The following is a 20309-nucleotide window of genomic DNA, read 5'->3' on the forward strand; positions in this document are numbered from 1 at the left end:
GTAATATTTGTTGCTACTTTGTGTTATAACTTTTGTCCTTCTATCTACTATACATGTAAATATTCCATTTAATTTTTTATGAGATTATAAAATTGTGTATAATTATATTATTTTATACAGTTTCTAATTTATAGTTGTTACAATATTTTTACTGAACAATTATAACTAAAACAATAAATAAAGTGACATACAAAATTTAGTAACAACATTCATTTATTATATATTATTATGATGAATTATTTTTGAATTGATAAAAAATTGATGAAAAAGGGATTAATTATTTATTATTATTATTTAAATATTATTATAAATAATTATTATAAATTCTAAATTATTTATTATTATTTATTACTATTTATGTTATTATTATTAATTATGTATATATATATATATATATATATATAATAGAGATGACAAGACAATTATATTTATTTACATATATAGCACAAATGAACCAATTGCTGTCTTGTATATTTCTTTACAGAGAAGAAAAAAAAGAAACATGTAATAAAGAATTCTACCTCTCTTTCTAAAACCTTGATTAATATTGAATAACTCACGGAATAAACAAATGTGTCAAACTATTGCGATTGCAAATGGCGATACTTACAACATAATATTTTTTTCTATTTGACATGCAATGTTTTTGAAATTTTACCATTTAGTTTAAAAAAAAATATTTTTAAAATAATTTTTTAAATTTTTATAATTTTTTTAAATAATACAATTTCTTATTTTTCTATTTACAGAGTTATTTATATTATGATTGTATTACTTGCCTATAAAATACCTATTTTTTATCTTCCTTGGATAGTTAAATAATATGCAAAATCGAAATTAAATTTTCTGTAAAAATAGATCTTATGAAAATTCTATATACGTCGTTGACATATTATTATCGTTTCACACATGAATTATATACTTAAATAAAGTTGTTTTTTATATATATTTACATAGTTTATGATTTGTGTTTAAATAATACCCATGCATCTTTTTCTTTTGATATAGAATTTGTTAATTTATTTTTAATGAATCCAGTTTTACGTGTCATACATCTCCGAAATTATCTAACAAATATATTCTCTAATGATTCCGATCAATATATAATATATAATAATTATTTTATACCTATATGTATAAGTTAGTCACTATTGCAGCAGATCTAGGATTCTATGCTATACTGTCAAACGGAATGACATTTTGGAGACCTAATTTTGGCATGTAAGTGAAGTGACCTTTCCATATTACAAACCTCACCTTCTCCATTTTCCTTATGACTTCATAATAATATAAAACAATTCGGTCAATGGTGACGATTATGGCGCAGAAAGAAGTGCGCTGCTCTAATGAGCCGAAGATCCGAGTTCAAATCCGACTAAAAATCATCGGTTCTTATTTGATCACTACCTCTCGGAAGAGTTAATAGCACCCGCCGAGAGTTTATCTCTTGTCACGAGCACCCCTTTATATTTGAGAACTGATCCTCCAGGTTGGGGATTGAGCACTAGGCTAACAACCTGCAAAAAATGAAGAATTAAATCTTCATGGATAAATAACCCATCAAAGCAACATTTATGAAATACCTTACAGTCCAAAAGTTAGACATTATTTTAATTTTTAATCAAATCTTTAAGGAGTAATTTCTCTAATTAATTAAATAGAATGCTCTTAATATTTATTTTTACAAATAAAATTATTATAATAATTTGTAAAATAATGTGTGTGTGTGTGTGTGTGTGTGTGCGCACGCGCGCGCGTTTTGTTTGTATAAAGTTTATTTGTATGACAATAATTGAAAATCAAAAGAGATCTGATCGATGAATTTAATTAAGTTATTAGATGAAAAATATATTCCCGTAATAAAGATCACAGATAATGAGCTATCACAAACTTTTTGCATTGACTATATGCTAGTATTTTAAGGCAATATTGATCTGCACATGCGCTCTAATATAACTAATAAACCGCGAATTTTAAACTTACTCTTTCTACTCTCTATTAAAGACACCTTTTACACGTATGTCTCTCAATCGAAATCTAAAATTTAAGTAAGTTAATCAATATTAGTTCCGTCTATGCTTAAACTTTGTTTGAATCCACGCGGACTTCGAGAAAATTTTCCAGTAAGTCAAGCTAATTTCAGTCTCATCGAATAATAGGTGTTTTCCAGATGACACAAGTCGACACAAGCGTCACTCTATCCTTGTTGTTCACTAGATGTTGAAAAAAGACAGAATGATGCTTGTGTGTGTATCGACTTGTGTCGCTAAATGATAAGCACTCAAAGCCTGTGTTCAGCAGAGAAAGCAGGTCAATGAGCGCTTAATGATTCTTTTTCAATGACTTTTTTATTACGATTGGTTTTTACACTTGAATCCAGGGAAGAATTAAAGGCAAGATCCAACCACATTTTAAAAAGTTACTGATCGCTCGCTGAGTTGCTTTTTCTGCTGAACGCAATCAATGGAGAACGCGCGGAGCGTTCCGAAAGCAGGACAGAAGGAAACAGGATTAGGATCAGCGATGTGCACTGAGCCTAAAGGCCGTGGCACATAGAAAAACTTATGCTGAGTTCCCACTGAGCGCGTCACGCGTCGCGTCGTCTGTCGTTAACCAATCAAAACATCCCATTTTATTACATTACTTGTGACGGGATGTTTAGATTGGTTAACGACAGACGACGCGACGCGTGACGCGCTCAGTGGGAACTCAGCCTTAAGCAGTAAAAAAACTTAAGCAGTAAAGCCCGTATCAGACTACGGATTGGGATTGAGATTGGATTAAAATTTAATCAATCAGAACAGAGAAAACTGATCTCAAGTTTAGTAAACTTTGCTCTGATTGGTCAAATTTCAATCCAATCTCAATCCCAATCCGTAGTCTGATACGGGCATAAGGAAATCAACGGTATAGATTCGCTACTGCTTAGGACCGTGCCTTAAGTTCTTGACTGTGATTGGCTGATTTGCTTACTGCTTAAGTTTTACTGCTTAAAGCGTCATCTACAATGGCAGCAGAAATATACAGTAAGACGTAAGCAGTAAGTTATTGACTAATGGGATTTTTGCAATTCAAGAATAATCGACTATGGTTGGTCAATAGCTTACTGCTTACTACTACGTTTACGCGAGCTTTACTTCTGTAGTAACTTACGATAATTCCTTCGCGTAAACAGAATTTTTCTTCGCGTAAACGGGATTTTGTAGTAACTTACGATAATTTACTTCGCGTAAACGAGTGATTTATCGTAAGTTACTACAGAAGTAACGCTCGCGTAAACGTAGTATACGTCTTACTGTATACTCCTGCTGCCATTGTAGATGACGCTTAAGTTTTTCTATGTGCCACAGCCTTAAGCCCCTTGCACAATAGGCGATAGCGATAGCGATAGCGACAGCGACAAAGTTGCCGACAAAGATATAGCTTTGTCGGCAACTTTGTCGCTGTCGCTATCGCTATCGCTATCGCCTATTGTGCAAGGGGCTTTAATCCTGTTTCCTTGGGTACGTTCCACTTATCGCTTGCAACGCTCGTGGAATCATTTCATCCTTGTTGTTTGTCAAATGTTAAACAAGAACGAAATGATGCTCGCGAGCGTTGTGAGCGATAAGTGGAACGCAGCCCTTCTGTTACTACACCCATGTTTATAATGGTGGGTTTTCATGGGCAGTAAAATGCTGCTCGCTGCCACTGTGTCGCTGCTGCCACAATATAAAGGCGCGTCCACACCTGAGCACGCTCGGATCCGAGCCAAGCCGAACACGAACGAACGTACTGGGCTGTGTTCGGAAACGTCACCCGAGTGCACACGAGTATACTCCCTTCTCTTTCTATCTCAGCGAGTTAGAAGGAGAAGGGAGTATACCCGTGTGTACCCGGGTGACGTTTCCGAACGCAGCCCTGGTGTGAACGATGATCCGAGCCGCGCCGAACAGGCCCAGACCGTTCGCCGAACGCGCTCAGACCGATCCGCGAGTTGTGGATCAGATCCGAGCATTCGCCATTCGGGTAATTATTTAGTTTAGGAGCCTCACCTCAAATATCGATGAAATTATGCTCAATCGACGCGTTTTCGCACGAAACGTAAAAATCTGGCAGAAGACAGTGTCGCTCTGCTCCGTGACGCGAGATATTAAACGTTAAAGTTGACAGGAATCAGGTTATGATTCCTGTCATACCGACGAGATATAGCAACACTGAACATGCCCTGTGGCCACATGTGCATGCTCAGTTATATATGTTCTGTGCTCAGTGGCTGCACGCGCATGCAAAAGTACGCCAATTTTAAATATGATGACTGGTCAATCGTGCGGAATAACCAAGCGTCTTGATTCAAGCAGTTAGATATCACGCTGGGAGTTTGTTTAGTTTTATTATGCGGGGGAAGGGGCTCCGATTTTCCGCCGCAGGCGGAGCCCCTCCCCCGCCTATTTAAATATAAACAAACTCCCAGCGTGATACCTAACTGCTTGAATTAAGACGCTTGATTATTCCGCATGATTGACCAGTTATTCCGCAGAACTGACCAGTCAAAACTTTGACCAACACACAACGCACGCCACGCAATAATGTTAGGTATAATAGAGTTTAGGTATGTAACATATCAGGAAAAGTTATACATATTAAGGGTCGACAGGAGTGACGGCCGAACTCCGGTGCACTTTATGCACTAAGTGCACTTTAACTGCAATATTCGTAATATTTATTTTCGGAAAATTTATTTTGATCCTTTTTCCAAAATCCGGCTATGTAGCGGGTTGCGGCTGATCTTACTGATTAAAACGAGCATAAGTTTAATGAGATTCATTAATTAATTTGGCTAAAATTTGGGAAAAACGATTTGTAGCCGTAAACTACGAATTGTTCTAAATGAGTGGAAGAGTCCTAAAATGAGTGGAAGGAAGTATATTAAAGATGATAAATAGAGTGTTAAATTAGTAAACGAAAGACCTTTCCTTCCACTCATTTTAGGACCCTAAGCTTCAAGAGTATTACACAGATGAAAAAATTGAAAGCTTGTTGGCCGAAAATCTCTACCTGAGTCAGTTGAAACGGTTACATCATATTTTTAAAATGTTCTCTTATTATCCGAAAGTTGCTGAATATTTGCAACAGTACAATGTCAAATAATTTATTTAATTATACTTTGTACAAACTGTATCAAATAAAATAATTTTGAACTGTATGAAATGAATTTCATTTTCCAAAAGATTGTTACTCCAAAAATAACACTGTAACTGCATAATAATAATAATGTACATTGATTAATAAAAACTTATGCTCACAATATCTCCAGAGGAATTAGTTTTTAAAAACAATTTTTTATTTCATACAATACATACTTATAGACTATTTATAATATTTATTACAGAGTAACAAGCAGTTTCAAAGGGTTCATACGTTGCAGTAACTTCATTTCGTAGCTTCTGAAAACCATTAATATGCTATCAAATATGTTGCATATATTCAAGAATTTATAGCGACTTCCTTGGAGGTGAATCAATCCTGGGAGGTGGATTAGGAACATGAAATAACGTAGGAACCGCATTTGGCTTCAATTTCCTCCAACCGTCGGCACGTCTACTTTCGAACTGTGAATCCTCAAAGTGTACCTGTAATAAGGAAAACAATTAATTTTCAATTTAATGAGGCACAAATAATGCTTTGCTTTTACAGCGTTGGACGTACTTCACAGACACAACCTGACTTGCTTGATATCCACTGTTCACGGCAAAGATTTATGTTTTCCACTTTTTTCGTCGCGCCACATTTGTTGGAATTGGAAAAAGTCGAAACCCTTTTTCGCTTCTATTACTGCAATTAATTGTAACGCAGCCAATCATTTTGGAAGCAGAAAATACGAGACCGAAAAGCGTATTGACGTTTACGAAAAGGTTCCTTAAAAGGTTATGTTTTCACATATGGTTGGAAGAAAAATGGCGGACGAGAATACCTACTTTTTTAGAGCTCTACTACTAGTTAAGGCTATTCTACAATTGCGTAAACGTGGTCGTAAGTAGTTGTATAATAGAGTGTTGTACGGCGTGGTTGTAAAGCGGTACTGCGGTTGTAAAGCGTGTTGTGGAAGATGGTTGAACTTCATCTTTCACGACTACCCCAGATGTGAACGTAAAGCCGTGATAAGACTACGGATTGGGATTGAGATTGGATTAAAATTTGACCAATTAGAGCAAAGTTTACTAAACTTGAGATCAGTTTTCTCTGTTCTGATTAATTAAATTTTAATCCAATCTCAATCCCAATCCGTAGTCTGATACGGGCTTAAGAGCTAACCAATCAGAGTGCATTCGAAATACACACTGCACTCTGATTAGTTGCTTTAATCAAGTTTACAACGTATCGTTACTCTATTGTAGATTGATCCGTTGTACAAAATTCACGACTACTACTACTCCTACTCCTACAACCCTACGTTTACGCAATTGTAGAATAGCCTTTAAGGGTCGGCAGGAGACCCAGGCAAACTCAGGTACACTCAGGTGCACTTTATGCACTAAGTGCACGTTAAACTGCACTTTAACTCCGTATTTTATTTATTATAAATTTTTAAGAGCAAAAATGCAAAATCGGGCTCTTTACCTCCCTGCATTATTATATAAAGAGTATATAAAAAAAAATTCACGAATCTATGTAACTTATTTTATGAGAAATCTGGATATTACGAATCCGTAATTCGTAATATCCATATTTCTCATAAAATAAGTTACATAGATTCGTGAATTTTTTTTTTATATACTCTTTATATAATAATGCAGGGAGGTAAAGAGCCCGATTTTGCATTTTTGCTCTTAAAAATTTATAATAAATAAAATACGGACTCGCAGCGAGTCGCAGCTAAGCCAACCCGACAGAGGTCTCCACCGTGTCTCCTGCCGACCCTTAAGCTAACTGGCCACTGTTGAACTGGGGGTCAATCATGAATCTTTTCCCCTAGGGTGGAAACGTGAAAAATGAAAAATCTCTCTTTCTATTGATGTTAAATAGAAAGAGATAGTCATATAAAATTTTTCACTTTCCACGTTCCACATTAATACATGATAGACCCCCTGGGCCTAACAAGCGCAACCGGAAATAACACTTTTCAACTAGCAGTTGCCATCGTTTGCGACGTATTGTAGAATGGCTTTTACTTCTAGGGATTCTACAATTTAGCGGAACGGCGGATTGGCTTGTGAGCAGACGGGACGGGCCAATGAGAGTCGATGTCGCGGAGTAACGCGCCGCGTAGCAAGGAGTGAAAAAACAAATCGGGCGATCCCGCTTGGCGAAAGGGCCGCAGCGCGCGACGGCGACGGGGGTAGTGAATGAGTCCGTCGGTGCCGATAAAAAGGGCGAAATTTCCGGCGACGATGCGCGCCCGTACCGGTCGGCAAGGTGCCCGCGGCTGGATTGCGAGATTTGCGAGGCATGCCGCCGCGCGGTAACTTTCACCCGTTGACCCGTCGACGTGCAGCGAGCAGCGAGGGGCAGTAGAGAGGAAACGGTCCGGTCCCCCGTGCCGACCGCGATCCCTTCCGCTTTTCCGGAAGCGGGCGTCGCGCGGACGTGAGCACGACGAGCGGGCCGCGGTGAGCGCAGAGCTGCCGAGCGGGACTCATCCAGACTCCTCTTCGCGCGCGCGAGGGTCTCGGACCTTTACGGTTTACGGGCCGCCCGTATAACTTGCGTCCGCATGCGTAATAATTGTCTCCTTTTCCGACGGGCCGATCGAAATACATTGTCCGACCGGAGAGCACTCTCGGGGTACTCCGCGAAGGAAGGGAAGTTGCTGTAATGGCCGCCGTGTCATGAAATGAAGGTGCCCAGCCAGTTTTGTGGTGCCACAATGGAGGATAGCTGCAGCCCCGCGTCCCAGAATCACAACGGCCAGCTGGCCGGCGGCGCGAACGTCTCCCTCGCCAACAACAAGCACCAGGGCGGCAGCGACAATGGCAGCAACGGCGACGCCAAGGACCAGCGGCCGCAGTACTCGATGCCTGGCATCCTGCACTTCATCCAGCACGAGTGGGCCCGCTTCGAGCTCGAGAGGTCCCAGTGGGAGCTGGACAGGGCGGAATTTCAGGTACGGGCCCCGCACGGCGGATGCGGCTATGCGGGCACCCACTTCGCGAGCCAAGCGCGAACGCGCGCGCGAGACAATTGTCCGCCTTATTGTCACTTCAGCTGTCATGTGATGGTAGGGAGGCACATAAGGAAGCACGATGCGAACGTTTCGCTTCGGGCTAACGCGAACGAAATGCGTTAGCATTGCGGTAGAACGTATTAACAATCGGCATATTGCACCTCGAGCACATATAATTATTCGTACCGATGTTGCTCCGATTTGTCACACTGTCAAAAAGCGGAGCAAGCATGTTTTTTTTTCTTGGTACTCGCGCTTGTTGGTGTTTGCGTGTAGAACGTACGAAGAAATTGCGAAAGTATAAAAAAGTAAAACTATTGTTAATTGATCAATTGGATTAATTTTTCCTGGTGTTTTATTGCGCAGGCTAGGATAGCTTTTCTTCAGGGTGAAAGAAAGGGACAGGAAAATTTGAAGAACGACCTTGTGAGGAGAATAAAAATGTTAGAGTACGCACTTAAACAAGAAAGGTAAATAAATTAGTAATTGCGGTGATATTATTTGATACATTAATGGCTATTCATATACGTGTCATTTGTATATATATGAATGATACTTCTTGTTTTTGAGAGTATTTTATTATTCAGATAAGAGTAACATCAAATTTTTATTTAAAAATCCCATTGTTTAATGATATATTATGCCTAAAAATTAATAAATATGAAAGAAAATATGTTGATTTCCTAGAAGTTTTCTTTGAAATTATGTGTCATTCATGTATGAGTAATATATATGAATAACATTGGCAGTCTGTGTGTTAAAGGAGGATTCAAGAAATATTTTTGTTAGCATTAATATTCAAAACTTGAATATTATACATAATATTTACATACATACTTTTTTAATAAATAATACGAGTATGTGTATGTATGTTGTATATATTGTTACAAGAAAAATTACATAATCATACTTAAAAAAAAACATACATTAGTATATTACAAATGATAACTGTTTAAGTCCATAATGTGAAATTAGAACTTAAATTGGAATTTATTATTAGGGTTTCCATATACAAATGAGAGATACGGACATTAACATTATACTACTGGACTACCATTAGACTCTATTATGTCTATACTTTATAGTAACATCTATTACAATGACCTTACAATACCGTTTCTTGTAATTTCTACAGAGCAAGGTATCATAAGCTAAAATATGGTACTGACTTAGTAATGCAAGGGGATGTCAAACCACCTCTTTATGAAGAAGGTACCACGTGCAATATCTCTGAAAGTGGTAGTGGTGGTGGCGGTGGAGGAGGAGGAGGAGGAGGAGATGGAGAAGCTTCATTTACATCCATCAGTAATGTTAGTTGGAGACAAGGTCGTCAACTTCTGAGGCAGTATGTAAAATATCTGCTTTAATTTCAGAGCTGCTTCAGAGTTTTAAAGCTGTTAATGTTAATTTTTGCATTCTTATTTTGTATTCAAATTAGGACTTTGAGACCGAGAGGAAAACATTAGTGTGTAATTCATAAAAAGATATCGTAGTAGAATGTTTTTTTTTCAGGTATTTGCAAGAGATTGGATATACTGATACGATAATAGATGTACGGTCAAACAGAGTACGATCTCTGCTTGGCTTAAACAATAATACAGATACAGAAGAGATGAATACTCCAGCGTTAAATGGAAATGAAGGAGTAGCACAGGATAAGCAAGAATATAACGAGAGTCTCGTACTCCGAGGAAACCAGAAGCGTCCCCCAAAAAAGGTAGAAATAAATAAATATATTTATATTTTTTTTAAACTTGAAATGAAACAACTTGTATTAGCACTAATTGCAATATTATTCAAAATTTTATATATCTAAATCCAATTTTATATATCTAAACAAAAATTTATAACGAAATTATAATGAAAGAAAGCAGTGGAAATCTTTATATAATTTTTGTATAAAAAATTTGATGATATTTAAATTTCAGCAGCAGCCATCTTCTATGGCAGAGGCAATGATATTAGACACGGAAGCGGCTGTTATAGCAAATTTCGAATTTTTGCGTCACACAGATATGGACATGGAAGAGGAGGAAGGAGACGTAGAAGACGAAATTTACGATGCAAATACAGATACCAAACCAAATAAGGTAATTTCTATTGTTACTTTGTATTTTTATTGTATAATATTTTATTTTATGATGTATTTATTTGCGACATGTGTGTTCTATCGATATGACTTTCATATTTGCCTTGCAGGCATCTATTCCTCTTCTAGCGGAGGATGTTGATACAGATGCGGAAGCAGAAGAAGTGTTAAACGAATTAAATCTTCTCACAGAAATCGAAGAATCACCACCTGGTTCTATTCATCTGGAAATGAATTCTTCAGAATGGAGTAAGTAGTATCCGTATTAATTCACATGTATTTCAGATGTTTTTATATATCAAAATATAAATCTGTTCACACGTATTACGATATTCATATTATTGTTACACTTTGCAATTTGCTAATCCAACATCTTTCCTGAAGATGCAGCATTACATAGAGGATTGCAACCAGACCCAAGACGCCCAAATAAGGAAGGTGATTCTACACTGGAATTAGGAGAATTAGAACAATTATGTGTTAACAATGATGCAGAAATATCGTATGATGTAAGTCCAGAATTTTTATATTGCACAAGTTGATTTGATATGATTCATTAATGCTTATAATGCCGTTGTTTCGTCCAACAGATGGTTTCTACCACAAAAGAGACCTTCAGGAAAACATGGAACGCGAAATATACGTTACGATCGCATTTTGACGCTGTTAGGGCACTTGTCTTCCATCCCACAGATCCAGTTCTCATCACCGCGAGCGATGATCATACGCTGAAATTGTGGAATCTTCATAAGACTGTACCAGCGAAAAAGTTCGTAAATTCCATTTTGTTATGAAAATAACTGATTAATTATAATTTTTTACGAATTATTTTAGAGATGTATGTTATATATTGTATTTATTTATTATTACATTTACATTTTTTTTATCTTCTTGCAGGTCAGCCTCGTTAGATGTAGAACCACTTTACACATTCAGATCACACACTGGACCTGTTTTGTGTCTGGCCATGTGCAGTATGGGCAACCGATGTTATAGCGGCGGTTTGGACGGCAATATCCATTGCTGGACGCTTCCATCGGCTAACATCGATCCGTACGACTCGTATGAACCAAGTGTCCTTAGTCATACGTTAACAGGACACACGAACGCTGTTTGGGGTTTGAGCATGTATTTACGTACTATGCTGTCGTTCAGTGCAGATGGAACTGTAAAATTATGGGCGCCACAGGCCCCACAACCTCTTCTCAATACGTATGTTTCGGAACAAGGTACGCAAACCCTAACGTTTTTAAGCTTGGGACAATGCGCTATTAGGTCATGATTAGCTAGTAGCAAGTTGTATATTAAAATAACACGGGAGTCTCAAATTCGCACAGCTTTATCTAACAAATATTGATCAAATGTAAGTTTTCTCCCTGTGTCATACGTTTCTAGGTGATTATGTGTCGTAACGGTTTCTTTTTGTTTCTTCTTTTTTAGACGGTATACCGACTTCGGTTGACTTTATCAGGGACGAACCGCACAAGCTGGTCGTGGCTTATGAAGGAGCTTGCGTGGTATTTGACACTGAAACCGGCGCGATCGTGGCGCGACTCGAGGCGAACGAGACGAAAGGCGTGAATCGCGTAGTAGCACATCCGACGTTACCGCTCGTTGTGGCCGCACACGAGGATCGGCATATTCGATTTTACGATCACCGGTCGGCTACTCTTGCTCACGCAATGGTAGCGCATTTGGACGCAGTCACTAGTCTCGCTGTAGATCCTCATGGTTTATATTTACTTTCAGGAAGTAAGTACGGAGAAGGAAAATGACACTAATTTTATCACGATAATAACACGCAGTTAAAAATAAAAATATATATATTTCAACGTATCGCTAGTCTCTAATTCGGTATTTGTCATCGCGATTGCAGGTCACGATTGCAGTATAAGATTGTGGAACATGGACAACAAGACTTGTGTTCAGGAGATAACAGCGCATCGGAAGAAATTCGACGAAAGTATCCTCGACGTAGCGTTCCACCCGTCACGACCGTTTATAGCGAGCGCCGGCGCCGACGCTCTCGCCAAAGTGTTTGTGTGAAATGTGTAAAATCCAAGATACACTCGCTACATCAAAATGATTTCTACTATCACGTCAAATCGAGCAGTTTTTGTACTCGTATTCATTTTTAGATAGCCTTATATAACTTTTATGTGTCCACACCCATCCACCATACATATGAAACACACATAAACATAAAATACACACACTTCCGATATATTTCCGTTGTTAACTCCGATCGTTCTATCATTTCTGAGATACCGATTTATAAAGAAATCAAATCACTCGTGTAGTTATTCATAAAGGAAAATGAAAAAAATTATCAGTAACTCTTGTCTGTGACACAGTTTATGGGGGGAAAAAAAATAATTTTAAATATATAAGTGCTGCTTGTTGATGTTCGATCATCATTAAGTAGCCGATACTATTTGGAATAGCGGGGAGGGGTAATCATGTAGAATATTAGCCGATATAGTCCTGATAATTAGAGGAAAACCAACCCCTTTCCCACAGAGAATCCAGGAAGTACACTGCCGCGGTAGCGTAATATTTATCCTTACGTTAACTATTTATTACCAATATCGCCGTTACTGTTGCACAGCTACTGGGGATTAATACAATCGTAATAATCGACTATACAGTTGCCCTAAATGAATAAAAAAAAATATATGCATTAATTAGTCTCCCATTACACATAATTTTTTTCCTGCTGCCTTATATATTCATCGAGGCTAGCACATAGTTATTATGATAACGATAATAATAATAATAATCGTAAGCTAAATATAATAGACATAATATTAATAACAATAAATTATAATTGTGTGTTTCTCTCTCTGTAATATATTGTATTTAAAAATAGATAACTGTGTAACGTATTATAATGAACATTTTTTTATTAAAATCTCACTCCATTATTTTCTTATTTTACATCCCCCACAAATCTGGATCATCGGAGACCCCTCCCCCGCCTCCTCCGAGCGAGCCCCTTTTTCATCTATCCCCCCGTATAAACAAACGAGGTCGTCGCGGCGAGAATCGATCGATCGGCGAAGAAACTTTCGCGCGGTCATATGATTACCTCATTTTTTATGCAATCGCATCGCACGTGATCCCGAAACGGGGCGCGTCTCGTCTTAAACGAGAGGGAAGAAGATAATCCTTCCCGCGAGCCGACTGCAGAGCGGCTCTCCGTCGGACGAGACGAGCGTGAAAGTAAACGCGTAAGATCGTTCTCGCGCGCTCTCCTCGGCACATCTCGTTCCTCCTTTCGCGCATAATATAATACCGTCTCTCAGCGGCGAACGCAGCGGAGGGAAACGCAACGCGATTATCGCCGCCTGAGAGAGACAGGAAAGAAAAAAACGATAACGTTCCTCCATTCAATTCAGGCGCGATCGCGCTAATCAGCTGAACGCGATCAGCCATAGCGTGGGCGATCTCGTGATTCGCCCGCAACCTGACGAGAGAAAGAGCGAGAGAGAGAGAGAGAGAGAGAGAGAGAGAGAGAGAGAGAGAGAGAGAGAGAGAGAGAGAGAAATCAACCGAGGGCCGTCGATGTTCCCGAGAGAAATGACAAAATCTGCCGTACACGCGTGCCAGGCATGAAAGCTGGACTACTCTCGGCTCCCCGAGTGGTTTGTTGTTGTTCCACGCGCCTCGTAAGTGTTAAATCCTCGAGCGTCCTCTTCCTCTCGTCCGGCCGTTCGCGCGCGGAGGACGAGGAAGTCGGGCGAGGGATCGGCGAGACGACGCCGAGCGTTTCGACGCGGTCTCCGCCGTCCGCCTCGCCGAGGAAATCCTAATCCGTAAAATCCTCAGACAGGTTATGTGAGACCCGTGCGAGTGGATCGCCCAGAGACGCGCAGCCCGAGACGTACGTCGACGAGTTATGGTGCGGTTCCCCGGTCCCCCGTGAGCGTCCCGGTGGCCTAACGATGGAGCGGAACGGTGCCAGGGAGATGGAGGAGCGCCGGTGCATTCGGGACACCGGCAGGGCCCTGAAGAAGTACGGCAGCACGGCCAAGCACGTGACGCGGACCGAGAGCTTGGTGAAGCACACGGTGTGCCCTACGGACACCCTCCAGGGAATAGCGCTTAAATACGGAGTTACGGTATAGTGTCCCATCCACCAGCATTGCCTTCGTGTGTCTCGTATACGTGCCGTTTTGAGCGACGTTTCGCTTGCTTGAGGCAAAAACATTGTCTACCACAACGTTGACGTTTCTCTGATTCTTGCAGACGGAACAAATAAGAAGGATCAATAGATTGTGGGCGTCGGATAGTTTATTTTTACGGGAACATTTGCTTATTCCCGTCAGCATCGACAGCCCCGCCTCTGTATGTAATGACGAATTGGTAGCTTCTGAGGAGCATGATGTCCCTCCAAATGTGAGTAAAGTTTGGGAGGAATCATTGGGAGCTTTCCAGCAAAGCGACACAAGTATCGTTTTATCTTTGTTACTCATTGCCAAAAAAGAAAGATGGAATGATGTTTGTGTCGACTTGTATCGCTTGCTGGAAAACTCTCATTAGTGGATCGTTAATTTCTGTCGATAGACACGCCTTACGAATATGTTGTATCTCACAGATTTCTAGTCCTTCTTCGATATCGTCCTCTATTGGTGATGAAAGTTCAGTTAATGATTTCTTAGCTAAGATGGATACTTCGATAGCCAATGCCAAGAAAGAAGTTAAACGCACTCAAGGGAACAGTGAGTAAGTTATTTTCTATGCCTTATATGCATTCGAATTTTATATATTTTCAAGCGCGTGTTTCGTCTGGGAAATACTGGTGATTTAACAAAAATGTGAAAAGCAAGCTTTCACAAGATAAAAATGTTTTACCCATAAATTTGTATATCATTCTTGTATATCTAAGCGCAGTACGTTAAGAAAACGTTGAATTTTAAATAATATCTTTATCATTATGAATTATTTTTACAGATTCTGCACTGATGGCAATGACGTTTACGTACAACGACGACGTGGGTTGGCTAAATTGCGAAACTCATTTCCTACCACATCGAATACCTACTCGACGTCCTCCTCTGACACAGTCAGGCCTGTGTCCTCTAGTGATATGCATAACTTTCCAACTGCTGTGGTTATGACGCAAGGAAGAAGAGTAAAAACTTCCTTGCAAAGACTCGAGCAGCAGCAAGACGAGATATTCCAGTTGTAGCGTCTAAGTTTCATTGGGCTGTAATGTCATGTGTGTCGACTGTTATTAAAAAGCTTGTAGGAAAGGATGTACTGTATATCAATGCGAATAGGAGGTTGCTTCTCACGTCTGACGTTGGTTGATCCAATTGTATTGCAGTTTAATTGAATTAAATTGCATCGCTCTCTCTTTTACGTTAAAAGACCATTCGTATCCCGTAGCTGGTTTAAGTAATATTCTTATATAACGGTTGCACTATCGCTGTATCCCGGTTTTACGATCTTTCTTTTTTCATCGTAATGATATCGCGAAGAATGGATCAACTAACTTTTATACATAGCGCTAAACCGTTTTACATAACGTTGCTTAGTGGACCATATGTGCCTTGAATGTAAAACTGCGTTATGTAAGAGGTTCTCTTCATGCTCGATTTTATCTGGTTAAATCACATAAAAATTGATGTATGTTCCTTTTTTAAACACTTAATTTTTTTCTTTTAGTTTAAACCACTGTGATGAACCACCTAAAAATTTGGCAAAAAAAACCAAAAACAGCTTTAAGAAAACTAGTTATTATGTAGCGAAAATAAATAGTGCAAAGCTATAAATATAAACAAGATGTAGAATCTATTTATCTGAAACGCGATTTCTTAAACCAATTGTTACATTTGTTATATAACGAAAATATATTTTATTTTCTGTTTTAATAAACCTCATTATAAAATTTTTTTCACAAGCGATAAAAAATGTCATGTATACAATATTTTTCCAATATTAAATATATATAAATGTTATCATTGTTTATAAGAATCCTAGTGAAAATAATCATGTGTGTCATGTGTAAATTAAAAGAAAGGAACAAAATGCACCTGATATTAAAATATTATAAATTATAAATTTCTTTCAGTATCAAATCTTAGCTGGACTAAGCTTTCTACGATTAATATTGAATTAAAGTAATATTATTAGAACACATTTTAAGTTACGTGTAATCAATTTGAATGTATTGTAATCATTGCCAAAGTCAGCGAATTCTTCGTGTGAGATATAATGCAAAAAGTCACACAAAATCAGAAATTAAAGAGAATTCACTTTAAAATAATGTCACAAACAATATTATTTAATGTCGCAAAGCGATTGAAATTAGAAACTAACAATTTAATTTATAATATGAACACTTCCACCTAAAGTCTAAACATAGAGTTACACATTGATATACATTGTACATCAAATCTATATGATATATCCAAGTTTTGTACATAATATAAAGAAATCCTGTATTTTACACTGTACATACAGTAAATATCAGCACTGGTTGACAATGTTGTCTGTAATTAATATCATGCAGTACCATTTCACTGTAAAAAAGATATAAGAATGTTATATAAATTAAGATCTCTGATACATCCTCGCCACTATACATAGACATAATTATAATTAAGATATATATAAGTTGGGAAAAATGTAACTGAACAATGTAAATATAAATTATATTAAATAAAAAAGATCTAATGAGTAACAAAAGTTTGACCAGTGTAGATTCCATTATTATTTATCACAAAACAAATGTAATAAAAAATTGGAAAGTTGAGGCTCCGTTGAACATTCACACGTAAAGGAAAACGGGCTAATTAAGAGCCAATCGCTGTTGACCGTGCGAAAAAAACGGTGTAATAAAAAAATTAATTTGTAAATCATTCGAGATAACAAAATTGTCACGTCACTTACACAACACAGGAAAAAGATTTCTGTAGAAATATATTTTCATAAATTTTACAGTACCTACTATTTATATTACGGAGGTAGTTCTTACAAATATATACAATAATATATAGACAAAACGGGCAATGTACATTATACAGAAATTCTGTCTTTGCTTATTGTCTCAAACTTTCGCACAATATATCCACTTTGGAGTTAACTATCCTTATGGATGGCCTTACATATTTGTCGCAGCAACACTTCAGTTCATTCACAAAGTTGAAAGATCCTAAGCGACTGTTGCAATACGGACAATGTAATTTTCCCTTGGTCCAAGATTCCTTCAAAAAATAATTATTCAGATTCGTATTTCATATACATATATACGTGTGTTTCTAAAATCTTGATAAGGTATACTTGATCAATGACATCCATAATCCAATCTGGTACATTCTCTGGAGTCATATACGAACAGCAGTCAGATTCGTCCGTTTGACACCCTGACCCTACATCCGTTGCTTGCTGCTTTACCTCGTGGTGGGCATTAAACAAGATAGAATCACCCTTGAAAAGAGATTTACAGCAATGCCTGCACCTCACTTCCATGATACGAAGGCAGCGGTATAGAGAATACCTGAGGAACAATTTATTATTGTCAATTTCATTGTAATTGATTGATGAAAATGCCTTATAAAATGTTGGATAAAAAATAAAGCTTATATTGCGTTACAAAAGCTATAAGATGACAGTTGCTTACCAAAGTGCGTGCAATGTGAATAGCTCCACTATAATTATCGGTATTTTAATAACAATTATTTTAATAACTGTTATTATTATCGGAATATACGTTTCTCGAAATTGCGCTTCATATACAATTAAAATAAAGAAGAAAGTAATGCAATATTTGCAATAAACATCTAGATCAAATTCTGTAATGTTGCTCTTGCATTAGACAGTTCCAATAGGAACATAACCTAACCAATACTGGACAGATGGAGTGTTGCACCGTGCTCTTTGTGAGAAAACCATTACCCATCATCTATTCATCTACATTCTACAAGAAGGAAGAGAATTTTCGATACGTTTCACACATAAGAAGGTAAAACAAAATATAATACGGTCATATATAAAAGAGATTAAAAGATAAAGATATTCTTTTTTAATCCTAATAGGATAGGAAATAAACTCGGATAGGAAATAAACGGGAGGCGATTTTAAACAAACGTGGTATGTATTGCCTGTCTCACTATCGTTGCGACATTAACATGAGAATGATATCCATATATTACTTTTAATCGAAAGTTTTGCGGAATGCAAGCGACGGAAATACACGCCTAATTGTTACAATATATCTTAAACCTAAAGATACAAGATACTTTTATCATTAGAATGATACGCACGATATCGCAGATATCGTTTGCACATATTTAGATAATTTAGAATACGTTCAATCCTCGCCCGCTGGTATCGCGTCCTCTAGCCTCTTGACAAACTTCACACGCAGTTCGGTCACATTGTCGTTCTTAAGTTGATCCTGCACGAACCAGCAGGCAATCTCCATCTGGACCATTTCGCAGGCTCCTCTGAGCACGCCGGGCAGTATGTTACAATACTTCAGGTTCGAATAATTATCCGGCAATTCGACGAATTCCGTTAGCGGATTCGTCTCGAAGCACAGGGAGAACTCGTCGCCGGCCGGGCTCCAATTCGTGATCGACGGCGTTATGCCGAGGAATATCTTGAAGCCGCTCTGAATCTTCTCCGCCGTGTCCCTGAAGTCGTAGCATCGGCCGGAGCCGGTGCGCGCCAGAAAGTCCTCTATCAACCGTATCCCAATGTTGTATCCCATTCTCTCCAGCTGCTTGTTAACGTCCTCCACGTTTTCATAGTCCTGGAGCAACTGGGCCACGAGTGAGCCGTAAGTCAGGGTGAACAGTTCAGAGTTCTATAACGTGAAAGAGAATGTTGGTTGTATAGCTTCAATCTGAGGTCAACGCAGACGTACCTGCCTTGAAATTATAATTATTTATTAACAAGACAACCAAGTTTAACAATGTTAGTATCATTGCAATTCTGAAGCTTTAAATTAATATCGATTCTCACAGAATGATCAATCACTGGGATTTGAAAAGATATATCTATATTTTAACAATAGAATTACTGATGATTAATGTATGTATGTACATACATCCACTTTTACTATTTGAATATACGTATGTGATATATATATGAATACGAAATATACAATATGATACATTTATATGGTGTATATATGGTATATATATTTATATATGTATATGCACACATCTTTGAAAAAAGGAGATAAAAGGGAAAAATAAATTGATCAATTTAATCCTTTATGTATTAGTCAACGAAAGTCAACGAAAAATTTCAGAAAATGCGCCGTTATAAATTTGAGTAATTTTTATATAAAAGTACAAAATACAAACCAATAATTCTGACTGTTCTAATGTTAAAAATCTATCCTATAGAAAAAGATGTCTAATGTTAAAAGATATATCCTATAGAATACATGGTCATAACCTCGAAATTTCGTTCGATACTAATCGCGTATTCGAAACGGACATGAAAATATTAAGCAGACTCTGCTAACGGCGAGCCGATATTACATAAATATTTCATACAAAATAATGCGACACTTGCCACTTTCTTTGCATCGAGTTTCGTTCCCGTTCGTGACATGTTGACAATTGACGACGAACGGCCCTATTGGTGTTGAACCACTATAGTGACTATATAGGTATACTTACGTTTACGCGAGCGTTACTACAAAATCCCGTTTACGGGAAGGAATTATCGTAATAAGTTACTACAGAAGTAAACGCTCGCGTAAACGTAGTAACAATCACACAATTAAATTGATATCAATTTAATTACATTAAATTATACATAAGAAATTCGGAGGAATAGGTAAACGAATATGCGAAAATTACGGGATCGATATATATATCTATATATAGGATAGGATACTGAGAATATAAAGGAAATGTTGCGAAAAATAACACCCTAGCCAGGATTCGAACCTGGACCTTCTTGTGTATGTGTATAACTTAATGTAATTAAATTGATAGCAATTTAATTGTGTGATTGTGCCGTTCTGGCTTTGGTCGAAACTGCGTTATGTCCGAAAGTAACGGCGCGTGGTCTGCTAGGGCAAAGAATTGTACGTAAAAAGTCACTCAAGAA

At 37.9% G+C, this 20309-nt stretch overlaps 3 protein-coding genes and 1 long non-coding RNA gene across 7 annotated transcripts; 2 read left to right on the forward strand and 2 right to left on the reverse strand.

Annotated features, from left to right (window-relative positions):
- Positions 1-5301: 5301 nt before the first annotated feature.
- LOC139775325 (uncharacterized) lies at positions 5302-6151 on the reverse strand. 2 transcript variants are annotated; one of them, XR_011718804.1, is made up of 3 exons: positions 5958-6151; positions 5689-5814; positions 5302-5612 (listed from the first exon to the last, which is right to left on the reverse strand). It is a non-coding gene; the product is annotated as an uncharacterized lncRNA (long non-coding RNA). The 2 variants fall into 2 exon arrangements; XR_011718803.1 differs by lacking the exon at positions 5958-6151 and having other exon boundaries at positions 5689-5951.
- A 1071-nt stretch (positions 6152-7222) lies between these two features.
- Positions 7223-13117, forward strand: Cka (Connector of kinase to AP-1). Of its 2 annotated transcripts, none has more exons than XM_071711248.1 (11): positions 7223-8083; positions 8510-8613; positions 9279-9488; positions 9656-9860; positions 10075-10233; positions 10343-10481; positions 10617-10741; positions 10823-11001; positions 11130-11461; positions 11673-11984; positions 12109-13117. In XM_071711248.1, exons 1-11 carry the CDS (start codon positions 7814-7816, stop codon positions 12276-12278), a joined length of 2205 nt encoding a protein of 734 aa, XP_071567349.1. In that variant the 5' UTR covers positions 7223-7813; the 3' UTR covers positions 12279-13117. The 2 variants fall into 2 exon arrangements, with proteins under 2 accessions (XP_071567349.1, XP_071567348.1); XM_071711247.1 differs by having other exon boundaries at positions 7224-8083; positions 10072-10233.
- Positions 13118-13422: 305 nt separating this feature from the next.
- Red (LysM peptidoglycan-binding domain-containing protein red) lies at positions 13423-16195 on the forward strand. Of its 2 annotated transcripts, none has more exons than XM_071711310.1 (5): positions 13423-13900; positions 14061-14353; positions 14481-14630; positions 14830-14953; positions 15186-16195. In XM_071711310.1, the coding sequence occupies exons 2-5, from the start codon at positions 14177-14179 to the stop codon at positions 15350-15352; spliced, it is 618 nt and encodes a 205-aa protein (XP_071567411.1). In that variant the 5' UTR covers positions 13423-13900; positions 14061-14176; the 3' UTR covers positions 15353-16195. The 2 variants fall into 2 exon arrangements, with proteins under 2 accessions (XP_071567411.1, XP_071567410.1); XM_071711309.1 differs by having other exon boundaries at positions 13432-13900; positions 14830-14957.
- Positions 16196-18314: 2119 nt separating this feature from the next.
- Positions 18315-19944, reverse strand: Bet3 (blocked early in transport 3). Its single transcript, XM_071711311.1, has 2 exons — positions 19767-19944; positions 18315-19047 (listed from the first exon to the last, which is right to left on the reverse strand). The coding sequence occupies exons 1-2, from the start codon at positions 19803-19805 to the stop codon at positions 18550-18552; spliced, it is 537 nt and encodes a 178-aa protein (XP_071567412.1). The 5' UTR covers positions 19806-19944; the 3' UTR covers positions 18315-18549.
- Between the last annotated feature and the right edge of the window lie 365 nt (positions 19945-20309).

Source organism: Temnothorax nylanderi, unplaced genomic scaffold, assembly GCF_030848795.1.
Source record: "Temnothorax nylanderi isolate EJ_2023f unplaced genomic scaffold, tnyl_v1.0 TNYL_tig0097_pilon, whole genome shotgun sequence".
NCBI lineage: Eukaryota > Metazoa > Arthropoda > Insecta > Hymenoptera > Formicidae > Temnothorax > Temnothorax nylanderi.